This window comes from Macaca mulatta, chromosome 2, assembly GCF_049350105.2.
Source record: "Macaca mulatta isolate MMU2019108-1 chromosome 2, T2T-MMU8v2.0, whole genome shotgun sequence".
In the NCBI taxonomy this organism is placed as follows: domain Eukaryota; kingdom Metazoa; phylum Chordata; class Mammalia; order Primates; family Cercopithecidae; genus Macaca; species Macaca mulatta.
This window is the reverse complement of record NC_133407.1, coordinates 157,807,255-157,831,152: the sequence shown is the minus strand read 5'-3', so window position 1 is coordinate 157,831,152 and position 23,898 is coordinate 157,807,255. Positions and strand designations below refer to the sequence as shown.

The window sequence follows — 23,898 nt, the reverse complement described above, 5'->3', positions numbered from 1 at the left end:
GCAGTGGCTGGCAGGTGCACGTTGGGCTCCCACCTGTACAGCAGCCGGCCCCGGTCCCGCGCGCTGATCTTCCCCCACCGTCCATTCTCAAAGGCATCCTTGGCTGTGGCCACTGCCTTGTCAACGTCGGTGACTTGGGCCAGGGATACCTGGCAGATGACCTATAGTGGAAGCAAAGCCATGACCAGTTCTCTTTCAGCCAGTTGCACACAGACACCCCTGCCCGCCTCCCTGGCCTCCTCCTGGGGCCCCACTGAGGTGGCCCCCAGCCACATGGGCAGGTGTGGAGGTGAAGCATGGCCAAAGGGCAGCCCTGGGAGGGCTTATACAGGAAGGGAAGATGGGGGCCTGGGAGAGGATTGTTTGTGTGTCTACACCCCAGGGTCCTGACCCTGTTCCTGCTCTGAGTGTGCCATCCGTGCAGGTTCCCTCACCTCGGTACCTGCTGGGTGTGGTGAGGGGAGCCAGTGGGGTTCTGGGGTGGGAGGGCAAAGCCATTGCCTCTTGTCTGCCACCACACATAGCCATGCCCCTTCTGCCAAGGCCCCATCCTCAGCCCCTCCTGATGCTCCATCCCAAGGGCACTGCACTGTCCTGCCTGTGTCCCTACCCCCTCCGTCTCCCTTTGCAGATGAGTCTTCCATTAACTCCCCTCAAATGACTCATGTTGAGTGTGCTCTCTGTCTTCTGCAAGGACTCAGCCGATTCTATAGGATGGACAGGATGGAAAAATATCAGTGTGCAGTCATAAGAGCAAGCCCGGCTTTGAAACCTGTGTTTCAGATATGCTCATGTGTGTATCTACCATAGGTGTGCTTTGGCTCATGATGCCACAAGGTCACAGTCAAGAGAGAGCGGCAAACACGGGACTCAAGTTGAGGAAGAATGTCCTAATGGTGGAGGGCTCAAGGATTAGACAAGGTAGGTCTCACACTGGGGCTACTGCTGAAGTGTGGAGGTGTGGCAGTGGCCTAATTTCTTCCTTGGGGTAGGAGGAATTCTGCTCCCAGTCTCTGAAGCAGGTGCAAGACCCTTCTGAGCCCTCCTGCCTCCCACCACCACCCTGCACCTCCTCTCTACTCCACTGCAGTAGGGTTGGTTGGAAACGAACTGGCATCCTTTCCCGTCCCTCTCAAAGGCACATGTCCAAGCAGAGGCTCTCAGGGTCAGGACCCCAAGAGGCCAGTGGGGGCAGGGAAGGAAGGACAGGGAGGCTGGGGAATGTGGAGAAGGGGCGCTGGGCCTGCACTCACACTTCCATCGGTGGGATTGATGGTCTCAAAGGTCTTGGCGCCCTCGGCATCCACGAATGCCCCCCCGATGAAGAGCTGGTGGGGCATGTGGAGGGTGCGCTTGTTCACTGCCATTTCCACCTGAAAGAAAGGCCCCAGTGACAAGCACAAACCCATGCAGGGCACAGGAGGCATACACAGAGGACCACACAGCCACACACACGCACTGCCCAGGGGCCTCCTGGGGCTTCAGAGCTGCATGTGGGTAACAGCTGAGCAGGAGACAGATGAAGGACAGGCTCTGAGGCCAGGCTGCCTGGTGGGAGCCCTGCGCTTCCACCTACTCCTTGTGCCGCCTTGGGCTGGTTCCTCAGCCTCCTCAGGATGGGCTAAGAGGACTCTCAGACAGAAGAAATGCCAGTGGGTAGTGAGGCCCTTGGCAGCCCCCACCACTCACATCCCCATGGATTGGCAATTTCTGCCTGAACGCAGGCACCTCTGGGATGCCATCCTCTTCCTGAAATCTGTTCATCAGTCATTTGTCCTCAATCCCAAGGACACTCTGGGGTCCACCTTGGTTGGCCCCCTGTACTTTCTTCACCCACTTTTGTTCCAATCTACCCGCCAAACAAACTACGCCAAAGCCCATTCTTATGGGAGTTGGCAGTCTACCAAGATAGCTCAGGGAAGATTTCTTAATTTCTTTAAAGAATAGATTTTCAATTACTGATCACACTTCCATACACACAAGTTGAATGTAAGGATTATTTGTTTCCTTACTGGGAACTAAAAGTCTCTTCTTAATATCTTGATCACATGCCTTGGGACTCAGAGTTTGGCCCATGTCCTGAGCATCAGACAGCAACATCCTCTGGGAGTTGGCCTCACTGTACTGACATCCCCCGGCTATCCTGGGTGCAGGGAGAGTGTGGGAAACTGAAGGGTGGGCTCCTGGGGCCCTGGCTTTCTGAATGCCCAGGTTTCCCCTCTTGTCTTATGTAGTCATAGATGCAGCTGCCTGAGGGCTCTGCAGGGCCTGCCGCAGGGAGGGCCCAGCACTCACGTAGTCAATGCTGCACTCGCCCTCCTCATCATCCCCTCGCAGCTTCCTCACTAACAGCTGGATGAAGTCCCCAAAGGTGGTTGCCATGTACACATCTTCATTTTCTAACTCCAGGCCATCACACAGCTCCTTCACTTCCTCCACCAGCCTGGAGGAAGGAGATGGAAAGATGGGGACACAGGAGGGGCTCGGCAGGCCTGCATCGCTAGCAGCAGGGGCAGTGGGGCCAAACACCCCAGAGAGGCTCCATCCCAGCACTACGGGGTAGCCATGAGCCCAGAACTGGGGAGAAGGGCCCAGGCTGTGGACTCGGATGGTCCTGCATTCAAATTCTCACTCCATTACTTTCTAATTTGTGACCTTGGGCAAATGACTAACTCCTCTAAGCCTTAATTTCTTCACCCGTAAAACAGAAATAATAATAGACTCTCTGCTATTTTGTGATGATTAAATACGATGACCCATCTAATAATAACAATAATTAGTAGATTAATAATAATCTCCAAAAATCCCTGTTAAAAGAATGAAAACATAAGCCACAGATTGGAAGAAAATGTTTCCACATCACATTATCTGATAAAGGACTTGTATTCAGAATATATAAAGAACCCTCAAAACTCAATAGTAAGAAAGCAAACAACCTAATTAAAAATGAGCAAAAGATTGAACAGATGCCTCTCAAAAGGAGAAATATGGAATAAGGATGGCAAATAAGAATATGACAAGACAATCAACATCATTAGGCACTGCGGAAATGCAAATTAAAACCACAATAGAATATAGCTTCATATTTATTAGAATGTCTAAAATTTAAAAGCCTGACCATTCCCACTATTGGGAAGGATGTAGTACCCTGAGCAACTGGAGCTTGCACACACTGCTGGTGGGGATGTAAATGGTACTACCACTTTGGAAAGCAGTTTAGCAGTTTCTAAAGAATTAAACATACTTCCCACTTCACTCTTAAGTATTTATCCAAAAGAAATAAAAGCCTATCTCTAGACAGCAGATGGCAGAACAGGAAGCTCCAAAAATGTATCCCCTTACCTAAATAACCATGGAACTTACATGAATCAAACATGTTGGAACTCTGGGGTCTAGTCAAATGCTTTCAGCACCAAGGAGAAAGACTGGTGAAGAAGCTGGTAAATGTCAATCAATTTCAGTGAATTTCAGCCTCTCATAAGATATTGGTTGCCACCCCTCACCTCCCACCTCTGCCACAAAAAGTTGAAGCAGGGTTGGGTCATATTCCAGGCGCAGCTTGCTGAAGCCAGGGTGGGCAATAAGGACCTTGTCCTCTGACCACCAGCACTGTGTCCTGAGCACTGATATTCCTTTTGATTGCTGACAGGCTATCACAAAGGCTGGCAGTCACTGTTTCAACCCTCACAGGCTGAAGTAGCTTCCAAGAGATTATAAAACACAATACTTTCCCTCCACTTTGGTAGCCAGACATTTATGGAAATCTTTGTCAGGTCACTGGCTGACTGCAGGGTAACAATGGAACAGAAAGTTCAGTGACAACACACAATAAGTAACACACCTTGCAAAAATAATTTGGAGAAGTCACAAACAGATGGTTCTAGCCCTCAACAAGGAAGATTCAATAATCCCTAATGAGTGGGAGAAATATATTTCCAGAATTACCACAACATAACACTCAAAATGTCCAGTTATGATCAAGAAAGATCTACAAAACATATGAAGAATTAGGAAAGAAGAGTCCATTCACAGGAACAAAAAAGAATTTGAAGAAGGTATCCACGAGGAAGATCAGATATTGGAACTATTGGTTAAAGACATTATGTCAAATGCCTTAAATATGTTCAATGAACTAAAGGAAATTATGGATGAAAAACTAAAGGAAATCAAGAAAATGATGTACAAACAAAATGAGAATAAAGTGACAGAAACTATAATAACAAGTCCAACAGAAACTCTTCGGCTGGCAAGTACAATAACTGAAACAAACAAACAAAAAACTCACTGAAGGGGTTTAACAGTAGTTTTGAGCAGGCTGAAGGAAAGATGAGCAAACTTGAAATTAATCAGTCTGAGAAGCAGAAAGAAAAAAGAGTGAAGAAAAATGAAAAGAGCCTGAAGGATTTATAGGATACCATGAAACATACCAACATACTCACAGGAGCTCCAGAGAGAAAAAGAGAAAAAGGTTTCTCTAAATATTTATTTGAAGAAATAATGGTCCCAAAGCTCCCAAACATGAGGAAAGAAATTAATATACACATCTAAGATGTACATTGAATGCAGTCCAAGCAGGATACACTCAGAGATCCACACCAAGGCACATTACACCCAGCTTGCTGAAATCCAGAGAAAAAGAAATAATTTGGAGAGTAGCAAGAGAGAAATGGCTTGTTATATAGAAGAGATCTTTGATAAGGTTAAAAACTGACTTCCAAAAAAATACCTTTAAGGTCAGAAAGCAGTTGGATATTAAAAGTTCTGGGGGAAAATGGTAACCAAGAATTCTATATCCATCAAAACTATCTTTCAAGAATGAAAGATAAATTAAGATCTAGTTCAACCATTGTGGAAAACAGTGTGGCGATTCCTCAAGGATCTAGAACTAGAAATACCATTTGACCTAGCCATCCCATTACTGGGGATATACCCAAAGGATTATAAGTCATGCTGCTATAAAGACACATGCACACGTATGTTTATTGCGGCACTATTCACAATAGCAAAGTCTTGGAATCAACTCAAATGTCCATCAGTGACAGACTGGATTAAGAAAATGTGGCACAGATACACCAAGGAATACTATTCAGCCATAAAAAAGGATGAGTTCGTGTCCTTTGTAGGGACATGGATGCAGCTGGAAACCATCATTCTCAGCAAACTATCGCAAGAACAGAAAACCAAATACCGCATGTTCTCACTCATAGGTGGGAACTGAACAATGAGATCACTTGGACACAGGAAGGGGAACATCACATACCCAGTCCTATTGTGGGGAGCGGGGAGGGTGGAAGGTATATTAGGAGATATACCTAATGTAAATGATGAGTTAATGGGTGCAGCACACCAACATGGCACATGTATACATATGTAACAAACCTGCATGTTGTGCACATGTATCCTAGAACTTAAAGTATAATAATAATAAAAAAAATATTTCTATAGAAACAAAAGCTGAAGAAATTCATTACCAGTAGACCTGCCCTAGAAGAAATGCTGAAAAGAGTCTTTCAGGTTGAGATAAAAGTATACAGACAGTAAATTGATGACACAATTAAAAATAAAGAACACAGATAAAGGCCACTACATAGGTAAGTATGAAAGTCCATATTATCATATTTTATTGGGGTTGTAACTTCTCTCTTTTTCCTATATGACAATAGGCAAGTGTATAAAACAATAATTTTAAATATATATTAATGGATATACAATGTATAAAAATGTATACTGTGACAGTAATACTAAAAAGGGGAAAGAAAAGAGATGTATAGAATGAGAGTGTTTGTATACAATTGAAGCTGGGTTGATATTATTCAAACTACCTTGTTATAAATTTAAGATGTTAATTGTAATTCCCAAGTAACAACCCAGAAATAACTAAAAACATACAGTAAAAGAAACAAGGGAATCAAAGTGATACACTGCAAAAAAATTACCAAATACAAAAAAGAACAGTATAGAGAAACCGAGGAACAAAAAAATAGGACATGCAGAAAAAAAATGGCAGAAATAAATCTTTATTTATTAGTTAGCAGGTTAAATGTAAGTGGATTAAACTCTCCTGTTTAATCTATTTAAAATTTAAACATGAGAAGGCACAAACTGGATGACTGGATATAACCCAGCATCCATACCTATGCTACAAGAGAATCACTTAGATATAAGGATACAAAAGAGCTGGAAGTAAAAGGACAGAGAAAATATTCCATGCAAATAGTAACATAAAAGAGACTTTAAATCTAACAAGTTTACAAGAGACAAAGAAGGACATTATATTGATACAAAGTTTGATGCTGCAAGAGGATATAACAATTATAAATTCATACACACCTAACACAGCCCTAAAATATATGAAGCAAAAATGGACATTTCTACAATAGTAGTTAGATACTTAGATGCCCAACTATCAAAAATGGATAGAACAACTCGAGGGAATAAGACACTTGAACACCACAAACCAGTCAGACACGTACAAAACACTGCTCAAGAAGAGCAGAGCACACATTCTTCTCAAGGGCACACAGAACATTCTTCACGATAAATCATTTGTTAGGTTACACAATAAGTCTTAATACATGTAAAAATATTGAACTCTTACAAAATATCTTTCCTAATCAAAATGGAATGAGACTAGAAATCAATAACAGAAAGAAAACTGGAAAATCCACAAATATATGAAAATGAACTAGCACACTCTTAAACAATTAATGGGTCAAAGAAGAACACACAAGAGAAACTAGAAAATACCTTTAGTCAAAGGAAAATAAAAACACAACATACCAAAACTTATGAGATGCGGGAAAAGTAGTGCTAAGAAAGAGTTTACAGGTGTAAATACATACATCAGAAAAGAATAAAGTCTTCAAATCAGTAACCTACGTTGTACACCTTAAGGAACTAGATTAAAAAGCAATCTAAACCCAAAACTGTAAGAAGGAAGTAATAATAAAGATTAGAACAGAAATAAATGAAATAGAGACCAGAAAAACAATACAGAAAATAAGCAAAATCAAATTTTGTTTTCTTGAAAATATCAACAAAATTAACAAACCTTTAGCTGGACTGACCAAGACACAAAAAGTGAAGGCTCAAATTACTAGAATGAGAAATCAAAGGGAGACATTATACCAATCTTACAGAAATAAAAAGCATCATAAGAAAATATATGATAAACGACATGGCAACAGATTTGATAACTAGGTAAAGTGAACAAATTCCAAGAAACACACAATCTCCCAAAACTCACTCATGGAGAAATAGAAAATTTGAATAGATATGTAACTAGTAAGGAAACTGAATCAGTAATCAAAATCTTTCCAGTAAAGAAAAGCCCAGGGCTGAATGGTTTCACTGGTGAATTCTACCAAACATTAGAAGGGAAATTAACACCATTTTTTCTCAAATTCTTCCAAAAAAACTGAAAAGAGAACACCTCTTCAACTCCCTCCATAAGGCCAGCATTTACTCTGACACCAAAGCCAGACAAAGATACTATAGCAAAAGAAAACTACAGACCAATATTCCTTATGAAAACGGATGCAAAAGTCCTCAAGAAAATACTAGCAAACTGATTTCAGCAGCATTTTAAGAAGATTACATACCATGACCAAGTGGGATTAATTCTTGGAATGCAAGGTAGTTCACCTATGAAGATCAATCCATGTAGCACACCACGTTAATGGAATGAAGAGAAAAACACATGGTCATCTCATTTAATACAGAAAAAGAATTTGACAAAATTCAATATCCTTTCATGATTAAAAAGCACTCAAAGTAATAGAAGGGAGTATCATCTATATAATAAAGGCCATATTTGAAAAACCCACAGCTAACATACTCACTGGTGAAAGATTGAAAGCTTTTCCCCTGAGATCAGCAGCAAAATGAGGATGCTTGCTTTCACCACTTCCATTCAATATAATATAGTAGTACCTCCTTACCCATGGGTGGGGCGCGGGGCGGGGGTTGTTCCAAGGCTCCCAGTGAATGCCTGAAACCACATATAGGGCTGAAGCCTACACTGTGCTCCTTGACTTATGATATGATTACATCCCAAGAACCCATTATAAATTGAAAATGTTAAGTCATAAATGCATTTATTTTACCTAACATACGGAACATCAGTGCTTAGCCTAGGCTATCTTAAATGTTCTCAGAATATTTACATTAACCTACAGTTGGGCAAACTCATCTAACACAAAGCCTATTTTATACTAAAGTTTTGAATGTCTAATACAATTTATTAAATATTGTACTGAATGTGAAAAACAGAATTTTGTAAGGGTACACAAAGTGTAATTTCTAATGAATTCGTATCACTTTTACATCATCATAAAGTCAAAAAATCCTAAGTTGAAGCATCACAAGTCTGGGACCATCTACATATTCTATGCTTTTTCTGATAACACCAGTGGCTACTAAGTGACTAATGGGTGGGCAGTGCATACACCTTGGATATCCTGGACAAAGGGATGAATCACATATCAGGTGGGATGGAGTGGGACAGCATGGGATTTCATCATTCTATTAAATGGCGCTCAATTTAAAAACATATGAATTGTTTATTTCTGGACTTTTCCACTTAATATTTTCCAACCATGATTGACCATGGGTAACTTAAACTTCAGCAAGCAAAACCACAAATAAGGGGAGAACTACTGTACTGGAAGCTCCATCCAGGGCAATTAGGCAAGAAAGAAACATTAATCCAAATTGTGAAGGAAGAAGTTAAATCATATCTTGTCACAGATAACATGATCTTACATGTAGAAATCTTTAAATGGGCCAGGTGTAATGCATCACCCTGTAATTCCAGCACTTTGGGAGATCAAGGTGGGAGGATCACTTGAGACTAGGAGTTCAAAATCAGCCTGGGCAACATAGCAAGACCTTGTCTGTAAAAAAAATTGTTTTAAGTTAGCTGGGTGTAGTGCTGCATGCCTGCAGTCCTGCTACTCAGGAGGCTGAGGCAGGAGGATCACTTGAGCCCAAGAATTTGAGGCTGCATTGGGCTATGATCACACCACTTTTCCAGCCTGAGTGACAGAGCAAGACCATGTCTAAAAAGAAGAAGAACACCTTAAATATTCTGCGCCTCCAAAAGACTGTTAGAGCTAATAAAGGAATTCAGCAAAATTGCAGGATACAAAAATAACATGCAAGAAAACAGTTGCAACTCCATACACTAGTAATGAACAATCCAAAAAGAAAATTAAGAAAACAATTCCCTTTACAATGGCATCAAAAGAATAAAATAAGGATAAATTTAACCAAGTAGGCAACAGAGTTGTACACTAAAAACTATAAAACATTGCTGAAAGAAACTACAGAAGATCTAAATAAATAGAAAACCATCTATGTTCACGGACTGGATAACTTAATATTGTTAAGATGACAATATTGCCCAAAGATATCTACAATTTCTATGCCAACTCTATTAAAATCCCATGGTTTTTTGCAGAAATTACAAATATCATCTTAAAATCATATGGACTATCAAGGGACTGTGAATAGTTAAAACAATCCTGAAAAAGAACAAAGAGGACTCACATTTCCTGATTTAAAAATTTACTACAAAACTACAATAATCAAAATAGTATGATACTGGCATAAACACAGATATATAGACCAATGAACAAGATAGCTTAGAAATAAACCTAAACATATATGACCAACTAGTCTTCCACAAGGGTGGCAAGAATACATAATGGGGAAGCGATAGTTCCTTCAACAAATGGTGTTGGAAAGACTGGATGTCCACATGCAAAAGAATTAAATCAGATCCTTATCTTGCCCCACACATAAAAATAATCAACTCAAAATATATGAAAAACTTAAAAGTAAAACTTAAAACTGTAAAACTAAAAGAAAGCATAGGGGAAAGTCTCCATGACATTGGTCTTTGCAACGATTTCTTGAATATCACACCAAAAGAACTGGAAACAAAAGCAAAAATATACAAGTGATATGCATCAAAGTAAAAAGCTTCTGCAAAGCAAAGGAAACAATCAGCATGGAATGCGAGAAAACTTCTGCAAATTGTATGCCTGATAAGAGGTTAATCCCTAAAATATGTAAGGAGTTCCTACAACTCAATAGCAAACAAAACAAATAATCCAATTTAAAAATGGGCAAAGGCTTGAACAGACATTTCTTCAGAGAAGACATACACATGACAAACAGGTATATGAAAAGATGCTTAACATCACTAATCATCAGGAAAATGCAAATAAAAACTACAATGACATACCATCTCATCACTGTTGGGCTGGTTATTGTTCAAAAGGAAAGAAGAAAAGGGGAGAGGAAGGAAGATAGGAAGGAAAGTAAGTATTGGCAAGGATACAGGGAAAATGAAACCTTTGTACACTGTTGGTGGGAATGTAAAATGGTGCAGCCTCTATGGAGAACAATATGGAGATTCCTCAAAAAATTTAAAGTAGAACTACCATATGACCCAGCAATCGCACTGCTGGGTATTTGTCCAAGAGAACTGCAATCAGGATCTCAAATTCCCATGCACTTCCACATTCATTCATAACAGCCAAGATGTGGAAACAACACAAATGTCCATCAACAGATGAGCAGATAATATGGTCTATCTGTACAATGAAATAAGATTCAGCCATAAAAAGAAGGCTATCCTGCCATGTGCTACAACAGGGCTGAATTTTGAAGACATCATGCTAAGTGTAACAAGCCAGTCAATTTTCTGTGACAAATGCTGTATGATTCCACTTGTATGAAGTACTAGAGTGGCCAAGCTCAATAGAGCAAAAAGAATGACTGTTGCCAGGGCCGGGGGAGAAGGAAACGGGGAGTGGCTGTTCAATGGATAGAAAGCTTTAGTTCTACGATAGAAAGTTCTGAAGATCTGCTGACCAACACTGTGCTCATAGTTAACAATCCTACAATGTAAAGTTATAATTTTAAGAGGGTAGATGTTGTATTATGTGGGGTTTTTTTTTTGGCCACTTTTTTATAAAAAGGACATACACTCTTAACTATTTACAGAAAAGCAGTTTTGCTTTCTTTGCATCCTCAGCTCGGTAGCTGTACACAAGGCATGGCCTGGCCTCTGGACACCATTCTCTCAGGTGTCTGACATTCTTCTTCTTGGCATATTTTTTACAAAACAATTATTCTAAACTGCCTACTGCCTCACAGTGAGTCACTAGAGGTCCACAGTGCCCAAGGTTTCCAAGCACATAGGCCCAACTCAGCTGACTCAGCCCCAACTCATGCATGGTAGATTGCAAAACTGGTCACAACGCCCACCCCTGCAGTCACAGCCTTGGCCATGTGAAGGTGCAGCACCTGCTAGCAAGGTGTGGAGCTTCTTTCCCCACCCCTCGAAGCTGGACCTGTTCTGTGACTCATTTTGGCCAACAGAATGCAATGAACACGGGCTCCTGCTCTCCCTCCTGGAACCCAGCACCACCACAGGACCAGCCAGCCCCAAGCTGACCGGCAGCTTATGTGAAGCCAGCTGACAGCAGCTGAATCTGATGCAAATCAGCTGAGCCCAGCACCAACTGTCGTCCCATAGAACTGTGAGCCAAGGACATGGTGTTGGTTGAAATCTCAATGTTTTGGGGTGCATTGTTGCACAGCACAAATGGTTGGCACAATACATAACCCCAATTCTCCCCATGAACTCAGTACTGTTCTTCTGAATCAACTCCTCCCAAATTCCTTCCTAGAACTTCCCTGGGGAGGCTGCATGCAACTGCGCCTCTCTTAACATTCGCATAAAGACCTGCAACCATTCATTTGTGCTGCCCACCCAGGTGTGCATGCAGGAGACTTGCACACTGGCCCTTCCTGGGTCCCTGGCCCACATGATCCATGAGTAAGCAAATGATTGTTTCCTGCTGCTCAGTTTTGCAGAGATTTGTGACACAGCACCAAGTACCTGGGACAGGACCCCTCCACTCCTGGCCTTACCTCACAACATCCACAGATGCGGCCCCTGACTTGAAGAAATCAGTGGAGTCTTCAACCTCCAGGACATTGGGGAGGATCCGCTGCCAAGCACTCTGCAAAGCAAGGTCTGGTGAGAGGGTGGACCCAGGGGAGCTGGGGACAAGTGCCACTCTGGGACAGCAACCCCTGAACAGACTCATGGATGGCCTGGGGCCAGGTTGGGCTTCTCTATGTACCCTCCAAGATGTTGCCTCTTCCCAGGAGGCTTAATGGTCCTGGAGTGACCACCTTCTGGGAAAGAAGGAGCTGCCACAGCCCAGGCCTCTCTGATGCTGGCTGCTGTCCTCACGGTCACCTCACCTCAACCCCCGGCTTCTCTGGGGTCCCCATGGCAGTCCAGCTGGTGGAGGACAGACGTGCCAGGCCTCTAGGCATGGCTGGGGACTACAAAGGCAGGGCCCAGCTGCTCCTTAGCCCCACTCACCTTGGTGTTAGCTTTCAGGTTCTGGTGTCCCCAGGGTGACACCGATACCCAGGTGTTGTAGCAGCAGGCTGGGGAGAGGGTGGGCCTGAGGGTGACTATGAGGCTCACACATGGGCTCAGGAGACCTGGGTCTTGACCTCACCAAGATGCTAACTGGTCTGTGTCCTATGAAGGGTTGAGTCTGGGACCTATGGAGGGCAGTAGTGCCCAGCCAGTCGGCCAGCAGTCAAGATGGGACGACTGCTCTCTGGGCAGGCTGCTGGTGAGGCCCGGTGGGGCGGGAGCCAGGAGGGGCCCCAGCAATATCAGGCCAGGTCCTCACTCTCTGGATGAACTCCAGGCCATTGTCAATCATGGGCCCAGGATGGGGGTGAGGCATGAGATGCTGGTTCAGGCCCAATCAGAACCAGTTCCCCCAACACCTGGCACAAGCACCCCTGGCTCTCCTCTTTCTTTCTTGGAAAAATGTCATGGATCTGCCCTTCCCATCCTCAGGGTGACCATCAACACCACGACAAGCCACACGCTGTCTGTCGCACACCTGCTGCCTGCCCCTTGAGGCCTCTGCTAGGCTCTCACCTGCTGGCGACACCTTCCTCTGACTCCCCAGCTAATATTTAAGTCCTGGGCATCCTTAAGGGTCCAATTCCTGTGTCACCTCTTCCCCAAAACCTTTGCTGGCCACTCTACTGGCAGGATCTACCTGCCTCAGACCACATCACTTGGGGCCACCAGTCGTCCACTACTGGATGGCTACTGCTAGTGTCCAGGGCCCTTATCAGATGAGAGTGAAGCCACAGAGGGGCAGTGCGGCAGACTGGTCACTGAGTGCACCACAAAGCCAAAGCCCACCAAGCCATCAAAATTCAGACAGCCCCTCAGTGCTGACAGCAGCTGGGTGAGGATTCCGTGTGTGAGGCAGGCAGAGTCTGGACTACGGAGAGAGTCAGTAAACACAACGTTTGTACCATGGGCAGCACCTGCCCAGCCTCAGCTCAGGAGGGCATAGGGGGTTGTGGCCCATTACCTGCCCAGCCCACAGTGGGCTCCTGGAGTGTTCTGCTGGACAGTCACAGGCCAGGCCCCTCCACCAACACCAGGGAGCTGCACAGCCCCAGACTGGCCTCTACTCGTCTTGGCCATGTTCCCTCTACCCCATTGGTCTCCAGATCACACATCCTGGAGGCCGAGTGCAGCTGTGAGCAAGAGGCCTAATGATAGCCATCCTAGCGATGGCCTTAGGGGGCTGCATGGTGAACAGCTAGAGGAGGACTCGAGCCCAGCCCTCCAGAGCCCGGACTCCACTCCTCAGGCCTTGGCTCCGCAGGTGGGACATGCAGGTACTGAAGGCACCTACTGCATAGAGTTGTTATCATGAATAAACACGCTGCTCTTCCAGGAGGACCTGCAACTCTGAATGTGCATGGTGAACAAATGCAAACCTGAAAGAGCCAGTCCTTCAAGATGGATCCCCAGAAGCTAACTGGGCCTAAATTTAAAACACAGCCAAGTGACCATTTGCTTTCTAGGGGTCACACATGTACTCTGGGTTCCCCCAAAACCTGCACCATTTTATCTTTGGGTCTTTCAGAGCTCACCTGAACCAGCCAATCAGGGCTCAGCTGTACCAACCAATTAGAACTGGTTTCAACCCTTCCTTTGAATGGGGACCTGGGTGAGCGCTTTTTCTATAAAATCCCACCCTTCCCGTTGTTCTCAGGAACGCACCTTCCTGTTACACCAGAAGCTGCCTTTGGATGGTTTGCAAACTGGTCACTGGAATAAAGTCTCTGTTCTCCAAATTCATTTTCTGAGAACTTTTGTCCAGAGTACACACTCTAGAAGTATCTGCTTTTCTCATGAGATGCTTAGATGTATTGCCAATGGGTACTGAGTTCCTCAAAGATGCCAGCTACTGAACTAAACCTCTTCATGTGTGTTATCTCCTCTACCAGTCACAACATCCACTGAGGAAGGGCTTGTTATTCCCATTTTACAGATGCAGGACTCAGCTGCAGCTGTTGTAAGATAGCATCTTTTGACTCAAGTCTACATCTACAAACAGATGACCCCAACTCATCCCCAGAGCCACTCAGCTGTGGGCTCCAGGAGGGCTGTCTGTCCAGCTGGCCCTGCAACCCCAGGGCAGACCAAGTTAGGGCCAGAGCAACTGCTCCAGGGATATGTTTGGAAAACAGACATTCAAGGTGTTCCACTTTCAAGAAGGAGTTACTGGCTCTCAGTGCCTTTGGATCACACAAGTGCCTCACGTCCGTCCTTGCTGAGCCCTGCCCCACATGTGCTGTGAACACCCAAGGTCCCCAGCTGTGCCCGCCTGACTCTACCCCTCACCGCCGGGCTCCAGCTACAGTGCCCTCCCATGGCAACTCCCTGAACACAGGGAGGCCTCTGCCCTGTTAGGGCCTTGCCATTTGCTGTTCCTTCTCTCTTGAAGGTCTTCCCCCAGCTCTCTTCTCTCCACCCAGGGAAGAAGGATACAGTGGGAGGGAGCATGAAGGGTCAGGAACAAATCCCGGGAAGTGAGCATAGATGGAAATTCATGTTGAGAAGACTGAGTCTCAGAGAGGGAAGCTCCCTACAGCATCACATTGGGGCAAAGCTGGATTGGAGCCCGGGTGTGCCTCACAGGCAGCTTGTGTTGGTCACAGCCCGGGATGCTGCCTTTGGTGCAGCCTTTCTGGAAGGCTCCAGTGCTCACATTCTAATCACGGGGACATGGGCTTGACACCTGACTCTTTCAAATATTCCAGGAGCTTCTGTTTCACTCGTTAACTGTTGACAATGAGCCCTTAGAAGAGTCAGTCTGAACTGGCCAGATCCCAGGGTGCCAGTTGCAGAGGAAGGAGCAGCAAGAAGACAACAGAAAGCTCAAGACAAGACAGAACCAACACTGCACCTGGGGCCAACACAGACACCCACAGAGGGCTGGCACTGCCCAACTCTGGGGAGCGCGATTTGCAGAACACATGTGCTCGGCACAACCTGCACAACTGGATGGCAGCCCTGCAGTTGCCTCTTACCCGCACAGCCTCTGCAGTAACCAGCTCCGCCTCTGTCAGTTCAAGGGCACTGCTGGCTGCCCCTTTAAAGAAGTTCGAGGCCAGGATCATTTTGCCATCCTCCAGCTGAATGTTCTTCACCAGTAGCTGCAAAAGGAAGGATTTCACATTTCCTGTGGTCAGACCTGAGGCAGTGATGAAGACGTTCCACACAGGGTGCTGTGCCGGGCACTCCAGCCTTGTCTCCACCCTTCAGATGAGGATGGAGCAGGAGTCCCAGGTTAGTGATGAGGAATTTACAGTGGGGAGGCCACTATTCCAGGGACAAAGAGGAAATTGCAGAGCTTATGTCTCCTACCAGCTGCTTGATTTTCCATCACTCACTCCCACCACACTTTCACTTTGTTTTTAAGTGTAATGACTTTATTACTTCTATAAAAAAGGATTCCTACCGATCAAAAAAAGAAAATGTCATTCAGGCACCACATAGAAAGTAAACTTAGAAAAACAACGAATCCTGCAATCACCCAGCAGCTCCTGGAACTGCCACAGAAACACCTGGAGAACATCACCAGATGCCTGTGTGGGATACAGAGGTGGGAAGAGAAGAGGCTGAAAAAGGGTCTGGCCGGCCCTGCAGTCTGCAGCTTCAGGACAGCACTTCAAGCTGGTCCCGGGTAGAGCCTGCGTCCAGCCATCAGTTCAAGGGGATTCTGGCTGCCAGACATGAACTACCCCCATTGCAGCTCATGACTCTGGGATACTCTAGTGTCTGCCTCAGATTTGCTGTATTTAATAACATGTTTGAATTGTTTGGGGCCTGCTTGTTTATCAATAGTTTTTCAACAAATGCTTTCGTTAGGGGCCAGGAAAAAAAAACATATAAAAAGGAGTTATGGATAAGCTCACGGGTGGGTGCATGTCTCTATGCGTTAAGAGTGGCGATGGAAGAATGGCACCCTCTATGCATGCTCTGCCAGAACTGGAATGGGCCTCTCGGCCTGACCCTCGCTCCTTTGCCTTTCAAAGATGTTCTGGCGCTTTCTGCAAGCTAAAGCCCAGCCAGACCCCACAGGGCATGCCTGAGAGATGCTTCAACCCAGGGTCTTCTGGGTTGATCTGTGGGGAGCAGGGTGTGTGTGCTCAGCTGGTCTCTCCTCACTCCCCTCCCACCCTGACCACCTCTGGACAGTGGACCAAGCTCTTGTGAGAGAGCCGGTAACCCCAGCTTCCTCTTAGACACTTAGTTGCCTTCTTTGCACTGCTGTCTTTGCGGGTCTCTGGGCAGACGCTGTGGGTGCCCCGCTCAGACCCCGTGGCTGGTGCCCTGTCCTCCAGCTGCAGCAAGGGATGGATGATAACGGCCTGAACTGTCCCTTCCTTGCTTGCTGTGGATGGATAAGAGTTCCTGAACACAGAGAGGCCAAGGGACGATGCCTGGGGGGTCTTCTACCCCACCCCAGGGGCCACTGAAACCAAAGGCTGCCAGAGGTGGGGACAGGCAGGTATAATTGGAGAGTGCAGTTAATACTCCAAAGCCCACCCTGGGAGCAGCCCCAGGCTAGACTTCTCCTGAACTTTTACTTTTGCTTTACTTTCCTCTGCCCTTACTGCCTGGCATGATTTTCTGGAACATTGCATCAATAAATCACTTGCACAAGAATTTTTACCTTAGATGCTGCTTCTAGGGAACCTGACCACAGACAGATACTCTCTTGCAGCTGCATATATCAATCTTGGATACCCAAAACACTACCTTGCAGACATCAACAGCAGCCTAGACCTTCTGACAGGGGAGCACAGCAGACTGGACACCAAGAGTGAGCACAGGCCAGGCCCCAAACTGCCACGCTTCACTCCAGTTGGCTGGACACAGCAACACGGCTGGGGGTACCGTGCCCACTGGGTTTGTCCAGACCTGTCAGTGTGTGGGAAGACCCCTGCCTGCCCTCTCCCTACCCCCAGCTGCTCATGTGAGAAGGAGTAGTAGAGTGTATATGAACAGGAAGCTACCATGGCCAAGACCAGTATCACAGCTTTGGAGCCAGAATTTCAGCGTTTGAATCCCAGCTCTGCCACGGGCTAGCTTGGATGATCCTGGGCAAGTTATTTAAATCTCCGTTTTTTCCTCTATAAGGATATTATGTTTATACATATATCATAGTGTTGTTGGGCAGATTAAATTTAATGCGTATACATCGTTCTGGCATAAAAGGTGCTCCATCAGTGTTTGCTGGTACCGTGAGTTGTAGTCTGCTAATAACAAGAGCAGGTGGCCAGCATGGCTCCCAAGGCTCTGCACATGCTAAGTCCCCACGGCATCCCTGTTCAAAGAGATGGGAGCTGAGGCACAGAGGCTTAATGACCCCACGCCCAGAGGTGCTTCTGATAGACCACAGACAGGCCCTGAGCCCAGGCTCCCTGGGAGGGCTTCTCTCTGATTCTGGATTTTCTGACACCCACACAGGGTGCCCAGCCTGTGCAGGGGAGAGAGAGATCAGACTGTTACTGTGTCTGTGTAGAAAATCAGTAGCCTGGAGATGGGTGCCTAGCCAGGAAGGGTAGGGAGCCCAGCTTTCCCAGAACAGAGAAGTGGGTAAACTGCCTCGGACACCCTCTGCTCAGGGCCAGCCAGGCGGTCAGGGACAGATCAGGGTCGGTGGTCCCTCCTAGGTCTGGTTTTTTCCATTTTCTCCAGAGGAGCCTAGGGTCTTCCTGCGAGGCCTGAGTCCAAGGACAGGAGCATGGGTGGCTTTGAGCAGGCAAGTAACCCACAGCCATGCCCTTACCATTTTGTCATCATTCCCAAAGAGGATGAGTCCTGCTTTGGTGACCACCCCTGGCCGATGGGCTCCTGGGATGGGCAAAGCATCTCCCTCGGGCACCAGGCCTGAAGTATTCAGCGTTGAGTTGAAAAATGTCAGTTTCTGTCAAGGGAAGAAAAACCGGAAGACGGTGGGTGAGAAGAAGTCCCTGAAGCCAGCAGCCTAGGCAGGTCTGAGCAGGGCTGGGAGGGGGAGAGGGGTCAGGGGCAGCTGAGACCTGGGAGCTGGCTCAAAGCCCATGTGACCCCTGAGGACCTTTCTGTTGGGGCACAAACGAGACCTGGAGGAGCCTCAGTGGCCTCAAGGAGCTAATAGCAGGTCTGCCTCAACTCTGCAATAAGACCCTTCTCCTTGGCCCCATAAGCCCCTTCTCCTTGGCCCATGGCCTCAGACCTCAGGTGCACAGACTGGGGGAGAACGTGCTCCAGGCGTCATGGAGTGAGGCCACCTGCTCTCAGGGTGCTGCCAAGCAGTGGTTGCTTTGATCAGAAGGTGCATTTGCTAGTACAAAGGGCTCTGCATTGATGAGGACAGCAGGCTTCCTGCCACGGTCTGGGCAGTTGGCTTAGGGTCAAGGGTCTGGACAGTCTGAGACTGTGTCGGGGACAAGACTGCCTTCAAGGTTTTCACAAAGACCACCACACACAGTCCTGCCACCCCTGATGCCTCACCAGAGCCTGTGACCCCCAAGGCTCCCCATCTTTAGCATCTGGCCTGCCCATGGTCAGCCTGGCCCTGAATGTGCTGCCCCACCCTGCCTGAGGCCAAGTCAGAGTCAGCACTGGGCCTCGGGTCTCCACAAGCTCAGCAGTGAGACTCAAAATATTTCACAACCAATACAGCTGGGCCCCAGGGGCACTATAAGGGCCTGGAGGCTTCCAGCTATGTAGGACATCTATCGTTTAGCTACTGGAGGCTGGGTAGGTCTGTCATTCCTGGGGATGTTTAAGGGGCACCCAGTGGGAGTAGGGGCCAGGGCAGTGGCTATTTATTATACCAACCAGTTCAAACATGTGTGGCAGTCTTATGGCCAGTGGGATATACCAATGCACCTGGCTGGATTCCAGCCATGCAGGGACATACCTGCAGAGGTTCACAGGCCTCTGTCCAGGCTCCTGGAACCTTGTCGTTCCCACGGATCCAGTTGTGAATGGCCTCTGCCGGCTGGTCCCAGTCGATCTGTGGGGAGCAGGGTGTGTGCTCAGCTGGTCTCTTCTCACTCCCCTCCCACCCTGATGAAGTCTGGACAGTGGACCAAGCTCTTGTGAGAGAGCCGGTAACCCCAGCTTCCTCTTAGACATTTGCAGGAGTCCCTGAGCTGGTGCCCCCAGTTCTGGGTGCTCTCTGACCCTCAGTCTCTCATGGGCTGAGCAGACTTCAGAATGGTTTGGGGAAGATAATGTTCTGTTGCTGTCAAGATGGCCCAGACTCTACACAGATGCCCCAGCACAATGTGCTCAGGCCCATCCCATAGGGCCCCACCTGCTTCTCCTCACTGGCAGGGCCCCTGTGGGTCCCCACACAGCACCCCATACTCCTGAGCTGAGACACAGCCCACAGGCCTCTGAGGTTCCTCGACCGGCTCTTGCTCCAGAGACCCACACTGTCCCTCGCATAGAGACTGCTCGCACTATGGTTGATGTTTTGCCCCCTAACTCCTACTCTTCTCCCTCCCTCTGGGCTTTGCCTGCCCATTCCTCCTAAAGAGGAACAGGAAAGAACCTGGAATGGACCTCAATGAACCTGTTTGCTGCCCTCCCAGGTGCCAGGGTCCTCCTCCTCCACGGCTCTCTTCATGCATCCCTGACCTGGGCTGCCCTGTCTTCTGGTCTCAAAGAATTACAACCTGCACCATCTAGGCTGAACTCCAGCCTCCTCAGGCTGCCCTCTACAACCCCAGTCTGCTCACAGGCAGGATGAGGGTGTGGAGGGACCCAGCACTCACCTTGGCCGTCTCCTTCTTCTGAATCCCCTCATAGGTGGCTCCTTCCTCAGGCTGAGGGAGTCTGGGGGCTTTGCCTTCAGCGATCAGCCTCACAGCCTGCACCTGGGGAGACCGGTGGGCTGCTATCCCCAGCAGTAGGACCTTGCCTCCTTCCCAGCCCCAGGGCCTACACTGAGCCTGGACCCTTCCCCAGACTGACCAGACTTGCCTGGCACACAGCAGGCACCCAAGAAACACCTGCCATATGAACAAGGGAGTCAGTGTGAACCTAACTTCTATTGCACAACAGACGCAGACCTGTCCTCTCTACCTGGCAAAGGTTTAGATTACATAGATCTTACATCTTCTGAGATCTTAGAAGATTATATAAACCGTAAAGCCCTGCCGGTATAACACAGATACAAATGTCCATGTTGCTGTCTAAGCCTTCTCTGCCTTGTAAGGAGAGTGGGTCCTGAGCCCCATGGTGGGCTTGAAGGTGCAAGTTTGGAGGTCTGAGATGAAGCAGGAAATAGTTTCTCTGTGACAGGAAAGAGGAAGGTGGTGGGAAAGGAATCAGGGGAGAGAGAGGACAGCCAAGGAGCCTGAGCCTATGTGAGCAAGAGCCTGCAGGAAGAGACGGGGAGGTGCCAAGAACGGGAAGTGACCGAGTGTCAGAGCATCTGAGGCAGGGCTGCCCGATGGAGCCCTCTGTGGTGATGGACGAATTCCAAGTCTGCACGGTCCAACATGGTGGCCAGGGGACTTGGAATGTGGCTGAGACTGAGGAACTGAATTTTTCAGTATAATTCATTTTATGAATTTAATAGCTGCATGTTACCAGTGGCTGCCTTGTTGGACAGTGCAGCTCCAAGGAGTACTTGAGTTGCTTGCCGTGGGAAGCACAGGTAAGCCCCTTCTCTGTACCACTAAATCTCCAGCAAGTCTACTTTGTTAACTATTTTTGTGAGCTGGTCAGTCTGTGGGGAAGACAAGTTTAACACAACCGAAAAATAAAAGGCAATGGCCAGGAGCTGAGGATGAGGGGACGGTGGACGCTGCCGCTGTGCTTCCTGCTGTGCCCAAACAGCAACAGCTCCCCAGGGCCTCCGTCCCTCCTGCCTCATGCCTGGACAGCACCTCTTCCTCTGGTCGTCCCTCCTGCCCCATGCCTGGACAGCACCTCTGCCTCTGGCTGTCCCTGTCAGCCCACCCTCGGGCAGGGGCCAGCAGCCTTCACATATGATCTCCATCTGTGGGCTCAGGCCCATGGCCTGCTACCCTGCCTCTCAGCAGTGCCAGCTGCCCATGTGACTGAGCCGCCCTGTGGCTCAGGCCATGCGACCACAGGTCAAAGCCTTCCCAGCTCTTCCGAGCAGGAAGCATGTGACTGAGGCAGCCAATCAGAGTACTCTATCACCCCAGCTGGTGATTGGCTCATGAGGAGCACATGACCCCAAAACTGGCCAATCAGAATCTCCCCTGATTTGTGATTGATGAATTCTAGGAGAAAAAGTGTTTCTCTTTTCTTGGAATCAAGAATTAGAGTCCTTGAGCTACAGTGGCTATGTTTCCTCTAATTCAGTGCAGCTAAACTGAGAATGAAGCTAATCACACAGAGAAAAGCAGAATCAACGAGTGAAGGAGAGAGAAACAGAAACTTAATGACGTTATAGCTGAAGTTCCTGGATTCAGCAGGACGTGACCCAGTCCCTGCCTTTAGCCTTGTCTATTAAACGGGCCCCAAAATGTCCCCTTTTTGCCAAACGCTTTTTGAGTTGGGGTCTGTCCGTTGTGAGCAAGAGTCCCTCCTAATACAATACACTGTTTGTCCTAATTCTGCCCCTAAAACCTTGAAGTGAGAGCTCTCTCCCTCCAGAATCCTGAATTTGGGGAACAGATTCCTGGCCTCCAGGAGCAGTGGGCTGGGTCTAGGGAGGGTGCTTGAGTGTGCGTCCGGGTGGGCAGGGCGCGGCCGGCTCCAGGCCCTCACCATCCCTTTGATGCCTTCTGGGAAGAGGAAGCGGTTGTACAGCGTGCTCACGGTGTCATCTGGGAGCACCTCACACTCCTTCTGCAGCAGAAGGTCCCCGGTGTCCAGACCATCGTCCGCCCAGAAGATGGAAAAGCCCCCTTTCTTATCTCCGTGAATGAGGGTCCTAGGAAGCAGAAGAGTGAAACCCGGAGTCTGCGACGAAGGGCCATGGAGGACGCCCCGGGTGCAGGCCCGTGGGCCTGCCACCCTCCAGGAGGCCCTCTCTTCCCAGGGGTAGCACTGACACCGGCTCCGGCGGGAAATAGAAGAAGGAAAACAGCATGTATTGATAAGAACTATGGGCCAGGAATTGTGCTAAAAGCCCTATATGCCTTATGTAACTGAGTCCTCACAGCAGGGATAACAGGTATACTTGGTTTACAGATAGGGAAACTAAGGTCCAGAAAAGTAAAAGTGAAGTGACACCAACAAAGATCAAAGAGCCTGACTCCCAACAGACCAGTCTGACTACGAATCCACTCTTTTCTCAACTCAAATGTTTTCCCTCTTTGACCACCCATCTGCCTTGTCACCCCCTTTGTTGTCTTCTTGGGAATTCTGTCACGTCAGACTACCTTGGGGAGGCCATCCTTTGCTCCATGTTTATCTCTTTCTACATAGTGTGCTGCCCAGAGCAGCGGTAGTGGAAGTTAGAGTAGGACCCCCAGCCCACTGCCTGGACTGGCGCCTTGGACCCTGCGCCTCCTGGTGCCCTCTCTGTCCCAGCTGGGGGATGGGAACACTGACAGTGCCAGTTTCTCAGATAACTGTGGGAGTGCAGAGTGCTTAGCAACACCTGCTCCCAGAGCCTTCTGTCATCGATAACGTTGCACAGCCTGTTCTGTGGCTGATAGCTGGCAACCACAGGACAAGCACCTGCACAATGCCCACTCTGCATCCCTAGAAATGCTTTGGGCTAATGGAAAGAGACAAGTCAGGCTGATGGAGGGACATGTATAGGGATGGTCCCCCGTGTTTTTGCCCCATCTCACCAGTTGATGGCCGAGGCCCCTCGGTGTCTAGGGAGCAGTGACGGGTGATAGATGATGGAGCCATGCCGGGGGGCATTGATTATCTCCATGGGGATGAACTGGCTGCAGAAGGGCAGGACGTTGAGCTCGGCCCCCAAAGCTTGGTATTTTGCCACCACTTCAGGCAAAGCCTGTCCTTTTGCGCGCCACCGGGAGAATTTGAATACCGGCACTCCATCCTTCTCAGCTTCCAGACCTGTGGGATGGTGGATAAGAAACTGGCCCCTCTCTATCACCCACCCACATGTGGCCAACTCTGCCTTCCCAGCAGAGCAGCCCATGGGCCTTCTCTCTATGCCACCCCCCTCACCCCCCACCCCCAGCCAGTCTCCACTGGGCAACACAGACAGATGCACCAGCCAAGCATGAGGCTCTGGGGACCGCCCTGCCTGCTCTGACTTCTGCTGAGCTCCAGGACCTCTGAGTGCCTCCCTCTTCCAGACCCCAGATGGCTGACCTCTGCCCTCGCTCCTCTCCTGAGGCCTTGCCATCCCTATCACTGAGTTACTGTCTTATGGTCCCCTCTACTGCTCTCTCTGTGATGGGGACTGCCCCCCTGCAGATGGCATTTCTGCTTTGTCAGCTGTTCCCTGATGAAGGAATAAGGGGAAGAAGGGTAACAAGGGCATCCTCACTCCTTTCTGTTCAGTGGGT

At 47.9% G+C, this 23,898-nt stretch overlaps 1 protein-coding gene across 8 annotated transcripts in view; it reads right to left on the bottom strand.

Moving 5' to 3' along the window:
* Positions 1–23,898, bottom strand: part of ALDH1L1 (aldehyde dehydrogenase 1 family member L1) — an 80,945-nt gene that overhangs the window by 31,812 nt on the left and 25,235 nt on the right. For 5 of the 8 annotated variants that reach the window (XR_013413430.1, XR_013413429.1, NM_001266022.1 and 2 more), the window contains 10 exon segments: positions 23,206–23,440; positions 22,172–22,337; positions 20,200–20,301; positions 19,338–19,433; positions 18,219–18,356; positions 15,451–15,576; positions 11,947–12,038; positions 2,296–2,443; positions 1,254–1,373; positions 34–161 (listed from right to left, as the gene is read on the bottom strand). Coding sequence is in view for 6 of the 8 variants with exons in the window: in NM_001266022.1 (NP_001252951.1) it covers positions 34–161; positions 1,254–1,373; positions 2,296–2,443; positions 11,947–12,038; positions 15,451–15,576; positions 18,219–18,356; positions 19,338–19,433; positions 20,200–20,301; positions 22,172–22,337; positions 23,206–23,440 (1,351 nt within the window). In the remaining 2 variants the exon portion in view is untranslated. 8 annotated transcript variants of the gene reach the window in all.